The sequence below is a fragment of the Semicossyphus pulcher genome, unplaced genomic scaffold, assembly GCF_022749685.1.
Source record: "Semicossyphus pulcher isolate SPU_LCO1_2020_fin unplaced genomic scaffold, fSemPul1.0.p SCAF_13, whole genome shotgun sequence".
NCBI lineage: Eukaryota > Metazoa > Chordata > Actinopteri > Labriformes > Labridae > Semicossyphus > Semicossyphus pulcher.
In genome coordinates, this window is record NW_027211637.1 from 16,832,745 (window position 1) to 16,846,729 (window position 13,985).

At 42.0% G+C, this 13,985-nt stretch overlaps 1 protein-coding gene across 1 annotated transcript; it reads right to left on the bottom strand.

The window, feature by feature from the left end:
• Positions 1–213: 213 nt before the first annotated feature.
• Positions 214–13,342, bottom strand: calcoco1a (calcium binding and coiled-coil domain 1a). The gene is made up of 15 exons (XM_069660882.1): positions 13,219–13,342; positions 11,950–12,114; positions 11,758–11,860; positions 8,812–9,014; positions 8,404–8,616; positions 7,968–8,116; positions 7,801–7,870; positions 7,552–7,707; positions 7,114–7,368; positions 6,773–6,898; positions 6,213–6,308; positions 5,250–5,337; positions 4,834–5,081; positions 4,492–4,583; positions 214–2,252 (listed from the first exon to the last, which is right to left on the bottom strand). The coding sequence occupies exons 2-15, from the start codon at positions 12,079–12,081 to the stop codon at positions 2,225–2,227; spliced, it is 1,959 nt and encodes a 652-aa protein (XP_069516983.1). The 5' UTR covers positions 12,082–12,114; positions 13,219–13,342; the 3' UTR covers positions 214–2,224.
• Between the last annotated feature and the right edge of the window lie 643 nt (positions 13,343–13,985).

Genomic DNA, 13,985 nt, shown 5'->3' on the forward strand with positions numbered 1-13,985 from the left:
GAGGAGGTCGGGGCCTGAGGGGAGAGAGGCAAAAGGTGAGTGTGGAGAAAACCCAGAATGAGGGATGTATGCGAGATAGGCAATGAGCCAAAAGGGAATATGGGTTATATAGCAGTGTGAAAAGAAATGGCATAGTTAATTACCAGTGAAATGTCATGTGAGGATCAAAATATTGCTATGATCTTTGGCCAGAAAAAGACACATTAGACCCAATGATGGATACATAAACCATTTTATTATACAGAACCCCGCCCCGGACCCTGTTACATGACTGGTAAGAAAATACACGGTGGGTGGGTGGCGTACACGTGGGGTAACCTTCACACACAAAACTTCAAAACAAACCATAACCACTGGAGTTTTATTGCAATGGGAGACAGTATCCTGACGAGTACTGGAGCTCTCAGTGGAACGACAAAAAAAAAAGTCTACCTCAACACATAAAAGTCAGATTACAACCACAAACGAAGACTATGGAGAATACATGTAGTGCGCTTTCTTATAGGAGAGAATACCAGGCTCCCTTCAAACAGTCCTACATCTATATAAGGAGAGTCATCATGTACTGCAACACCATAATACCCAGTGACACAAGGTAAATGAGAGAAGGACACACATTTATGCCTACTTCAATAACCCTCCTCCTGCTGAAGCTGTTTAAACTTTAAAACCAATCTCTCGCTGGTTTCATTCCCTTTCATTAGCACCGATATCCCGCGACTTATCACTCAAATATCAAACCTCAGAGTCAGTTTAAGTATTAGAAAAGAAAAAAAAGTTTACATAAAATATGCGTAAACACAACACACCATGGTAATGATTAAGATAATGATGAGAGGACACACAAGAGACGTATTTTTTAAGTATCCATATAGCAACTTTTCCTCTAAAAACTCTTCTATAGTAAAAATAGGGTGCAAATACAGCAGATAAAATCAAGCATCAAAGTGTCGAGCAAATCGTCTGAGCCAAGCATGGAAAACTTTGTCACACATTGCACAAAGAGTTGTGTGAAAACCAAACCCCTATTTCAAACTAAACCTGAATATAGCCTCATTGCAGCGTAACTCAAGTTAATTATAAATAGAAAATCATGAAAAATGCATACAGTATTGATTAAAAGGTAGGCAGCGATTTTTATTAGGCAGTATAATGCCAAAGGGCTAAGGGGGAAATACCAACACCGCGTCAGGATGTCCGCTTCTATAAAGATGATTTTCTTTTACTCTTTTTAAAATCATTTTAGGCACAAATCTAGAGCCGCATAGATGTGAGATAAACTCTCTGTACAATACAAACTGTAACAACACTAAATATCCAAAGGACTAGCTTGTAAATTAGCATTTCATTTCAATAGCTGTGAAACATAAAACCCGGGATCATAAGCGAGTAAAAACTGCAGCTGATCTGTAGTGAAAAGCTTAATGAGCATTAATTTTATAATAATGATGATATGAAGTTACTGAAGTAGAAAGTTGCATCTGGCATCTATCTTAATAGACTTTAAACACAATCTGTTCAATAAGCTCTCTGTGTCCAATGCTTGTCCATCTCAAAGCGCCTAAACTGCATCTGCACGACAACAATCAACCGCTAATGCGTACGAGAAAGTGCATATCAAAATCCTACTTCTGAGTAAATGGAGGAGAAATATGATGTCATAGACCTATATTGCTGCAATATAACTCTAGCATGATGCTGTATTGTTTACGTTATGCTGTCATGAAAAGTGTTCCAAGCCGCCGTGGAGAATTTAAAGCTGGAGGAGACTTTTGCTGTGATTTCCAGCGGAGCCGAGGCCCCGGCACAAAACATCATAATTACAGTGCCTGTCATGACTCCTAATCACAAATGTCATAAAAGCGACATAACATCCGTCGTAAAGCTCTCGACGTCGCAATGATTCAACAGAAATCATTCAGCTACAGTCTGCGAACTCTCAAACACCAGAACAGTCTTCTGTCAGACATAAACGTGGTGTTGACCTGCCGCCACAAGCATCAGCCGGGGTGATAACACGACAATCTAAGAAGGAAAAACCGAAGATGGCAGATAGCATGTTAAGATAAATTGCATATTAACATTGTGTTTGTGTAGTGAGTGAGCTGTGTGTGTGTGTGTGTGCTTGTTAGTGGAAGTCATGTGGAAGCACATTAACTCCAAGAAAGTCCAACTTCTCCTCTTTTTTGATCGCTCGCCGAAGCCGCGGCCGCATGTCCACCGGTTACCACAGGGATGTGTCGGCCAGATCACTGAGGGAAGACACAAAGCAGAGAGTGCGCGTGTGTGAAAAAGTGAAAGAAACACACATTCTGGTTGAAAGAGGAGGTTAGGCTGAAGCAGCGGGTGAGTGGGAGAGAGAGGGCTTTAATGATGCTGAAAATTGGCCCGTGACTGCGGTACACCCATCAGGTAAATCATTGCTACAGCTCGCTGTCAACTTATCTGTCCCCTTGTCCTCCCATCTCGCCCCTCCTCTGTCTCACGCCGTCTCCCCCGCCTCACCCTGACTCAACTTCTTTTACGACCGCATATTCAAAACTTCCATCTTCCAGCCATACTCAGCCTGTCGCCATAAATAATTTGTCGCATGACATGTCTGTGTGCATTAGCGAGCTCTGAATTCATAGTGAGAGCGTGAAACCATTTCTGTGTGTGACCAGAGGCGCTAAGTAACTAAGTAGATCTAATCAGGTGCTGAAGATAAAGTAAAAGTACTTCAATGTTACATTTTAAGATACTTTAGGCTTTAACTTTTCTACATCTAAGGGAGAAATACGATACTTTTTTACTCCGCTGCATTTATCTGGCGGCGGTGTTCACAAATTACTTTGCAGCGTAAGGTTGTCCACACAAATCAAGTCCTGAGCTCATAAAATATGACGCATTGCTGAGTTTAAAACCAGCCGGCATGACAGGAAGAAATTTGTTGGCTTGTTTGGCCTCAAAGAAATTTTTAATAAGCAGTCAGTAATGCAAATCTCCATTTTTGAACATTAAATCTTCCACGATGCTTGATTTGTTGGGATTTTTAATTGTCACTTGCCTTCCTCTTCATTAGGGGGGGATACATGCTAACCTTAATCCGGGTAAATCAATATATAGTCATAACATTTGCAACATCGAATACTTGGATTTAATAATAGTGTTAACAGTATTGAAGGCAGTGGGAGAACAAGTAAAAACACTACTACAACAAGATAAAAATACTCCATCAATCTACAATCGTACACAAGTGATAGTACAGAAGCTTTATCTTTAAAACATAAAGAAGTAAAAGTAAAGATATTTTGTCCCACAGAAAAACGGCCTCTGTGTCTGATATATGACACCATCGCGTTGTTTATTCTCATGCAACAATGTGTTAATAGTGTTTTATTGTTGTAGCAGGTGGAGGTGGAGCTGGTTTTATCTACTTGACATAAAGATAAGTAGTTAAGTTTCGTGGTTCCAAACATAAGAGTCACAAGATTCACAGTATCTGAGGGGTTGTAATATGAAAAAAGAGGAAGGAACTGCTGATAGACAAATACACACATATATGACAAGACAGGAGGCCACAGCAAGAAACTGTTGTTCGTCAGAGGTCACCAGCCAATAGAGTTCAGCTAAAGGTCTATTAAAGGGGACATATTCTAGCTACGTATTGTATAAACATTTTAATTTAATTAATTTTCGGAGCCTCTCCTTCCTCCTGAAACTAACAAGCTGTTTTGCTATTAAAAGGTCAGACATTAGCCACGATTATTCGGCCTTATATGTACGAGCCAGAATCGCCAGGAGATATCAGAACTTAACTACAAGCTAGTGCAAGAAGGCAGCCTGAGGTGAATGATGGTGAAGGACGATTGGTCGATATCAGCCAAAGCAAGGTTCTACATAGAAACATGCAGCTGTTCTGAACGGCCCATTTCAGAGGCGACATTTTTATAAATGTAATTCTGGAAAAAAAGGGAATTATGCAGTTTTCACTTTTTCACTGTGAACAATAAACACCCAAAAATATTAAACCCATGTAAAATATGAGAACATCCATTCAAAAGATATGGTGCCTTTAACTTTGTTTTAACCCCTACCATTGAGAGTAGATGCAATTAAAATGTCATTGTACATTTGTGCAATGACAATAAAGTATTTTATTCTATTCTAACAACAGTTTGAATCTCAAGCAGTTGATTGCATTTGATTAAAAAAAATAAGTCTCCTTGTGACATGTAGCAGAGTTGTAGAGTAAAGGTCTAAAATAGGAAACAAATTAAATACCTGAGTAATATAAGAAGTCAAAAGTTACTACTTTTCAAAAGAACTCCTCAGAGTGATGACTTTTTTTGGACATATTCCTACATATGAGAACTGTATCAACTTTGAAATGGGTATTTTATTCAGTATTAATCCTTTGATACTTTAGAGTAATGGGTCCTGTGAGTGTGAGTGTGTGTTTGTGTGTATTTTATGTATGCTTTAACGTGTGTTTGAGATGGCAGGTCTTACCTGAGAATGGTGTCTGCATGCTCGGGCAGCAAAAGTGCTGTTTCCTCTCCAGAGCTGTGCCTTCCACACTGAAGTGAATCAGTTTCATCCTCCTTAACACCAGAGAGCAACACACACACACACACATAAACAGTTAAAACATATCTGTCCAGCAGCTATTACAGTCTAATAACTTGCAGACTAGCGGCCTAATTGCTTCGGGGAGATAATGTCTGTATCAAACGATCCACTGCCCATGTTTAACTGGAGCGTGTGGCTATCAGCAGGAGGACATAGCTCATTTTCAGTATCACATATAATTACACAATGGTGACGCTGAATGGCTCAGATAGCACGTCTCACCGAGTCAGAGCTGTGTGCCAGTGTGTCAGCGCCGGCCTGGCGTGGCGAGGAGAGCGGGGCTGGCTGGTTGATGACCACCGCGCTCCTCTCCATCTCCCTGGGGGAGGGAGGAGGGGTGGCAAGGAGTAGAGAATCAGGCTCGCCCTGCTCACACAGGCTGTAGTGTCCCAGAGGTCTTGGCGGGCGGAGGGGCTGCAGAGCCTCGGGGTTCTCGTCCTCAGAGTCAGATAATGCACTGCCAGGCCGCCCTGCCAGATAGAAACAAAAGAGTGGTCACTTTCCTCCAATCACTTCCTCTGTTTCCCACAACACAGGCCACTCTGAACAATATTTAGTGCTGCTGTTGAGTGATAGTGAACACTTTTATTGTTCACATCTGCTGGGCATACAGTAGATTAATGTGGGGCTCCATTCACCTGTAGAGGCAGGCAGGGCAGCGCTCCACTTGGCACCGGCCACTGTTCCCATCTTCTGCTCCAGCTGACAGATGTAGTCCATCAACTCCTGCAGCGGAAAATACAGCCATCATATCACACACCCGGGCAGGACTTTAATCACGGCTTCAGCAGCCGTCACCCTCATAACCCTCATGATGTCCCACTTCTTCAGGCCAAAGCAACATAAAATCGTTACACAGGAAACACACAAACACAATGTCTGCTATTATATAAATATTATTATCGCTGTTCAATGAGCATTGAAACGTTTGTTTGATTTATGAAGTGCCACAGATTGCCCGCTATGATCCCATATGGCCGATGTTAAAATTAAGCTGGACACTGATTTTAAAAACATCGACCATGTACTCTGCCAGTAGCCGGTAAATGCGATTGTGGTTAGCCAACAAAAACTCTGCAGGCACTTTAACAGCGACAGCACTGACTGCACTGAAATCCACTGATTTATATTGCACTATAAACAATTTATACTGCACAATAACAACCAAGAAGACAACAACAGACAGAAGATTCCCAACACCTGGGACATTCACGATCCCGGTGTTCTCGTGTATATGTTACATCTATTAGCTTCAGGGTGTACGAATATTCTATTAAAAAGAGCGTTTAGATAAACAATTATTGTTTGTAGGAGCACTTGAGCTTAGTGGCACAAATTGTTCCTAAACTTGCACTCAATTTAAAGCTGGTAATGAGCAGAGGCGGCAGTTATGAGCTGATTAGAATAAAAGGATTTACTTGTTAATCCATACGAGCCTTTCATTTGCCTTTAGAGCTCATCAGCTGATAATAAATAGACCATAAAGTCAGTACCTGTGAATCCTTACAGGGTTACAGAGTTCAAAAATCTCGAAACAAAACATTATTATGTCCTCTTTTTTTGGTCAGACAACACATCAGCACAGATTCATGTTGGCTTACCTGTTTCTCTGCATGTAGCTGCTCCTTCTCCTTTTGTGCGACCCTCAGGCTGGCCTTCAGCTCCTGGAGCTCCCTGCGGGTTTCACTCAGCTGGACCTGCAGGCCACATATCAGGAGACAACAGGACATGTCAGAACACTCTGGAGATGCTGGACATTTTGGGAGATAAGTTTATTTGCTTTCTTGCAGAGAGTTAGCTGTAAAGATTGAAACTTAAATGTGCTAAGCTTAGCATGCAGACTGGAAGCAGTCACAGTGACGATAAAAATACAGGAAGCCACTTTGGTCGGCCAAGAAGTAGTTCCAGCACTTGTCGTTTTGAGTCTGTTTTTGCTTCTTATCTCTGTCACTGGTAAATGGATTTTTAAAACACAGAGCCAAGCAAGCTTTTCCTCCTGCTCCCGGCTTTTCCGCCAAGCTAAGAGTTCAAATTGTGTGCACTTTTCGTTGTTTACATGTATACATTTAATTTCAGTTACGACAATCAAGTTGAAGTAAACTACAAATAATGACCCTATAAAAGGAAACACTCAATGCAATAAGTTCTTTGTTTTAGTCACCCTGTTGCAATCCTGTTCTCTCCCAAGCTCCACCTCCAGCTTCACTCTCTCCATCGTCTCCTCTTGCAGCCTCTCCTCCATCCGCTGCATCTCTGTGTTGAGTTTCTCCAGACGGTCGTGGTCCCTCTGTCAGAGTGACACACACAATTATTCAGTAAATAACATGTTCACGTCAGGCAGTGAGTAATATATACCACAAGAGCTATAGGAACATTTCATCAGACATTAATGCTGTTTCTATATATCGAATAACTCACATAGACAAAAGCGGAACAAAGTATAATCTAAACTCTACAACTGAATAAATATGAAACATTTTCTTCTTTGTTCTCCTGCAGTACCTCAGCATTGCGCTGCAGACTCTGCCTCTCCTGGGTCCAGCGCGCTCTTCCCTCTCTCAGGGCCAGACTGGAATCTGCCAGCTGCAGGGTGAGCTGTGCAGCCTGCAGACGAGCCTGATGCAGTTCTGCCTGCCCGTGATCCCTCTGAGCTACCATCGCACTTAGATCGCTCTTCAAGCCCTCTGCAGCACGCTCGCTGGTGTTCAGACGCTCCCGCAGACTACGCATCTCCTTCAGAGCTGCCTCGCTCTCAGCCTGGCCAAAAAGGAAGGAGAAAGCATGTGTTGGCTACATAGCTGTGAGGTCATTTGGAAGAAAATGCCAGACTAATTCTTAACTTTAAAATCCAAAGTCCTGTTTAAAGTCAATTGAAGCTAAGTTTAAGGATGTGGTGACATCAAACAATCCTCCTTTTGTCCCCTTCCCCTCTTTCCTTACCTCTTTCCTGTGGGCGGTGGTGAGTTTCTGGGTGAGGGTGGTGATGGTGCTTTGGAGCTGCAGGACACTTGTGTCTCTCTGGGCCAGTGAAGTCCTCAAGCCCTGGAACTCTTTGGACAGACTTCGGAGCTCACCCTCCGTCTGTTCCAGCTTGGTCTATAAGAAAGACAGAAAGAATAGCACATTTAGATAATGACAATAAAGGAATAGGTCTGATTATGATTTCAATATGTTCTGGCTTATAATTACCTGCAGGCTCTTTCTCTCACTCTCCTCTTCTTTTTTCTGAGCTCCAGCCCTCTTTGCTCTTTCCTTCATCCTGCACACACAGATTTAGTTACTGACAATCAAAAGTGTTCCTGTGCGCCGTACAACACTAAAAGGAAGATAAAGGGAGAAGATATTTTATGTTGTACCTTTCCAACTCTGTCTCTCTTTCCACGGTTCTCTGTGTCAGGGTTTTGATATCCTCCTCCAGCTCTTTGATTCGCACTTTGCTCTCCTCCCTCGCATCCAATAAAGTGCTTTTCTCCTGGGCCAGTGATTCTCCTAAAGCCCGCTCCTCCTAACAGACCAGAGGCGTTACATGAGGAAATTTATTTTACAATTATAAGATTGGGCAACCAAAATGGAAATATTTTACATTTTACTATAACAGCTCTAAGAAACTATTGTTTGTAACTATTTGGAATTGAATAATGTAAAAAGACAGCATGTTGTTCCAGCAGAGACTTTTGCTTATCCTCAGAGAATAAGGGAACAGACAGAGAAACAAGTATGGAAATAATAAAAGGCAAATTGGGGCTAATCAAATTATCATGCCCCAATCATTTGCCTAGCTCTATACACCACCTTCTGCTTCCTCGCTATCTCCTTCATCTTCTCTCCACTCTGCCACAGCTCTTCATGCAGCCTGGCGATATCACTCTCCAGCTCTCTGCGCCGTCGGTCCCAGGCCTCCCTCGCCCTCTTGTACTCCTCCTTTTCTTTCTCCTTCTGCCTATTTGCCACCTCCTGCACCTGCAGCAGCTCAGCTCGCTCTCGCAGACATTCCTGCAGTCGACTCTGCCAAGAGACAAAAGCAAAGCAGACGGCGGAAAGGGAATCATAATTGTGCTCTTGTCTTAGTGTGCCAGAGATAAACAATAGTACTGATTTCCCTGCATATGTGTTTTATCAGCACTCATTCATTTTGCAAAGACAAACTCACTACCTTCACTACCTAATCTAGTCAATCTATTTGGAATTTGTTATGCTCACCTGCAGCAGTTCAGCTCTGGGCACCACCAGCAACATGTCTGTGCCTCCTTCCTCTCCATGGGGCTCCTCCTCAAGGGTCACCAGATCCTCAAGAGGCTTCGGAGCGCAGAAAGTGAATTTGGAGCTGCGGGAGCACACTTCCCCCTTAGCGTCGATATACACAAACTCATACTCTTGAGAGCTGGGCTTGGGTAGGTAGGAGGCTATAAAGGGATAGAAAAAAGATGACTCATGTTAGATAAGATAAGATAAGATAGAACTTTATTAATCCTGAAGAAAATTATAGTGCCAGATATCTCCAAAAAATACAGTACAAACAAGAGAAATACAAAAAACCCAACTCAAAATGAATCTGCAGTAATTAATGTGCTTCAAAGTAGCCTAACTTTTATATAGCGTTGAACAAAAGAAAAGGTAAAAAAGTTTAGGTAATTTAACCCTGTCTAAATTTGGACAACGTTTACGTTATCATTGATGTATTAACAGACTTTTGCAATACAGCTTCCGACCACCTGTGGCAGCACTCGCGTCGTTCGGCGCAGGTGGAGGTGAGCGAGAAAAAAACATGGCGTCGCGCGCCAGTTTGGAGTTTGCAATGGTTGCAAACACTTTCACGGAATGAGCAGTTCTTAGAAATTGTCTGAAATGTTGTGACTTTTCACCCGCCTGAAATGGACTTTATGCATCCTGCTGTTTCGGCAAGAAGCCCAGCTTGGCTCAAGTGAGTTCGTGTTTTCATTTTCCACCTGTTTAAGTACTTAATGAGTACAGAGCACCTGAATTGACGGATCACTTAAATGGTCCTGTATCAGAGCTAGCTTATTCTTACAAGTGTTGATTGCTTGAAGTGCTTGATTTTTGAGGGAAAAGAAGCTGCTTTATTGGCGTCTGTTGTGCACAATAAAACAATTTTTGTCCGACACGCGTGTTTGCTATTTAACTTGCGTTAAGGTGGTAATATCGAGTTTCATCTGCAATTGTTGTGTAAGGTCAGTGTGATTAGCCAAACACAACCGTCGCATAAACTGAAGCAGGTAAAAGAGGTCAGCTTACGCTAACATTAGCCTAACTTCAGCCGAAAAGGGTACTACATGTCCACATAGACACGCGACTCAAAATCTGTTTTAATCAAATGCTGTGCAAAGTTAACCAAGAGGCTAGCCAACAATTTCAACTGGATTTGGTTCAGAAAGTTTTAATAAGTCACTCTGGGTACAGGACCTCTAAGAAGAGGCATGTAGTCTCAGGGCCCTGTTGTTTTGGACAGTGACTAGCTAGCTAGCTCCAATATTCATCAAGCTCCAACAGGCTAACTGCTCACTAGGCAATAACATGTAGTGTTTAGTACACGTTAACCCTTTTCGTACCAACTTGGGTACCTGGGGGCCACCAGATGTGAGACTTCTGCCATACATCACATTTGCTTTGTAGTAGTTTTGATCATTTGCCAATCACTTGTTTCCTAATGATGTCAGATTAGATTAGATTAGATTAGATAAGATTAGATTATCTTCTGCTTCTGTATTAATTGTTGCTCTGTTAAAAATACCAATGAATTGGGGTCCTGGTAGACCGTAGTCAAAGACACTATTCTGCCAACACAGTTTTGAACTCTTATAAGCTGGGTAATTGTGCAATAATTGAACTCTGCAATACCTATTTGACATATTTCTTACTTCTATTTTATGTCATATATTTCTCCATGCTTCTCTCTGTATCAGAGCAACTGTAATGCCTGATATCCCCCCCTCCTAATAATCTGTTATTTCTGTATATTGTTTTGAAAATACATAAGTGTAGTTGATTCTTGAGGTCCCTGGGAACCTAGTCTAAAGTCCAGTTTTTCGGTTGCTTTAAGTGTTTATGCTCAACACATAAGCTAACAGGAACAAGTGCCTGCTATTGAATTCACAGAGGGGAAATCTGGTTAAAAAAAAATCGTATCTAATGCTAAAAAAAGCAAATCCTCTACATCCTGTTACGGGTGCTGTCCATGCTTTCTGTCTCTCATAGAAAGTTTTAAGTTTACAAGCAACAGATTTCCTGATTATTTCCTAGTTTAAACAAATTTTGTCCACATGACCACAAATTGAACTATGCCTTCTGCTTCCCAGGCTGACCAGAGAGCAGCCAGCCACAGCCCGTGACTTCCTCCAGCCCATAAAGTAAGCTAACCTAATATTATCCTTATCTTACACAGGCTCTGTAGCGTCATGTTTACAATGATTTACATAGAATTTCTGTTTCACATGTACAGTAAAGGGGCCAGAATGGAGAATAACACACAGCAAAGTTTATGAGCTGTATTGTAACTTATAACACCAGTTCAGGTCACTGCACAGGCAACCTTGTTTTTAAATCACTGCCTCTCTGATGATAAGGAACCATCAGCAGTTTTTTTTTAACTCTACTTCCTCTGCTCTTCTTGCAATGTAGAGTGACAATGACCATCTGCTTTAGTAGGTGATAAATCACTACATGAGAGGTCGATGCCACACCTGCTGCACACGTGCCCCTCACACTGAATCAGGCTTATCAGCTGTCACTGACAGACAGGACAGAGTCAACACTGTACTCCCCAGTGAGCAGTGGTAGTCAGAGCAGGCTGTGAGCCATTGTCTTTGTCATCCGCATTACTCAACCTCTTGCATTCGAAAGAAAGAGACTGTGTCTTTGTTAGCGAACAATATAGGAGAGATATTTGTTCTCTGCACCGGATATGTTCCCTTTTACATCTTTGGAAATTCTCTTAAAGGTAGAAATAACTATCATTGTCCTCAACTCAATATCCAGTCTCTAGCCTTTTGTACACAACAGAGCAATTCAATTTACAGAAACATCAATCTCCTGCTGAAGGTTTTATGTGCGGATGTAAGCACTGTACTCGTATAGATTCCGGCTAACTATGGGAAATAAAATACAATTAGAAAACAAGGGCATGAGTACCCTGGAAGTGCACACAGCAGTTGACATCAGTGCCCTCTTGATAGTCAGCAGGGGCCAGTGCCCAAACAAAGGTGTGGTATTCTTTCACTGATGACCATCCCACCTGAGGAAGAAAACATGCACACACTGTTATTTCGCAGTTTGATACATACATTAATCTTGATTTTGTGACAGTGATTATGTTAACATTACCTTGAAGAGCCCTATCCAGTCACTGTTGGCCCAGTTGTGATTTGAGCTCAGTGTGTAGTGGCAATCGACTCTGCTCTCAGGGAAGTAACTGCAGCCCACGTTTCTGAACTCCACCTGCCAAGCCTTCTCCATGGCAACGCAAAACAAAGGCAGGCTATGTTGCACCTACAGGAAAGAACACAATCGTTAAACTTGAGTTGAGTTTTTTTTTAAGGTTATGTACAACATGGGCAAGGTAAAAACTCACATGCATGATTTGATGAGCCAATTGTGAACTAGGTGAGAGGTGAGTGCAGGAAGAACAAACCAGACAGAGGTCTGTGAGTATTTTTTCAGCAGTAAGATGACACCCTGACTGAGCGCACACTTAAAAGACTAAACCTCAGCAACTGCATGGCCTTTAAGGAACATGACATACAACATGTTTGTCACTAGGGCTATTTCAGTCATCATCACTTGCTATTGTACACCGTCACGTGTGAGCATGCAGTACAAGGTGTCTGGGGCCTCCAGCAGGTGTTGGGCTCAAATTCCACTAGTTAATACACTCTCAATCATTTTGAAGGAATTCCTGCCTGCAGTTTGTAACACCACGTGGAGACACATGCTGCTTACAGAATGCATTATTTATTCTTTTAGCAGTGCGTTGGGTAGTGACTCTACCACAGGTCATATGGAACTGTTTGCTGGGGCAGATATCCAGAAACTAACAACAGACTATTATGAGAACTTGTGCAAGGAAAAACACTTAGTGAGAACTGTAAAAGTGTACATGTGCTGCACTTGTGGATTAACTGTGACTTTTCCATACTTTATATTTATCTCATGTGGTGCTGTCATAATCCAACATAATTAAAGGGATATGGAGTTTTCATTATTGTAAAGCATCCTTCTAAACTAAGGTGTTATGGAATAAACTTTTCTGGTGTAAATATTGCAGGACATTTTGTACATGCCGTCGAAAAGCATACATTAGTGACGAAAATCTACTGCAGCTTTAGCAGGGTTCATATTACACAGCACGAGGCTTGAGGCCCAACAGTAGCACATGTCGAGAAAACAGTGTGCCTTGCACGTCGATGCGAGCTTAGGAAGAAAACGTGGCATCACAACCATAACGGATAGATTGGAACCGGTTCTATTTAATTACCTTCATCCAATTAGTTCAAGCGCCGCGCGTGCACGTCAGACAGGACAATAACAGGCTTTGTTAACTACAAAAGACATCTGCGCACATTATCTCGCGACCGTCTCTGATGTCTCGCTTACCTTTTTCGCCCTCACTTTTCTGTAAACCGCAGAAGCAAGACGTCTCTCTATCAGATACAGAAGTCTCGGTCCGTGAGAAAACAAACTAAAACACGAGCGAAATAAGTCGTGCTTTCCTCCTCGGTCTCAGTTGCTCCACTAACCCGAAACAATAACAAAAAACCAAAGCAAAACACAAGCATGACAGCTTCACTTCCACCGAGGAATTATGGGAGCTGCTGTTCAGCTGTCGGTGACACAACGCTGAACAGCTGCATTATAAACTACAATCCCCATGCTCAAAGCAGAATGGCAGCGGTCTCACTGGACGTAATATGATGCTTCTCATCGGCTGCTGTGACTTTTCTCACCGCATGTCAGAGAACTGAGTGCCATTGGTTGTCCGATGGTGGAGCCTGACCAATGGAAATAAGTATATCTGTGTGCGATGAGAAAAACAACGGTTAGCGGATGTGCGCACATTGGGAGAAAGTAACGTAACCCTGTTCACTCGCTGTTGTGGTTTATTTTTTATTTTTTTTCTTGCAAATGTTTGCCTAGTGACTGCGTTGTGTTTGTCAACGTCATTATTACGAAGGTAGATGTACGCTGTAAAAGCTATTGATTTTGTATAACATACAGTAAATACTTTATTTAGGATTCTCTGCAACCTGCACATAAATCATATGATTTTATAGTTCTTTGTTTGAATTTATGCTAATTAGTTGCATCAATGTCCTGCAGGGTGCTTTTTCCAATTAAACAGGTGTTAGGCGTTATCTGCACTG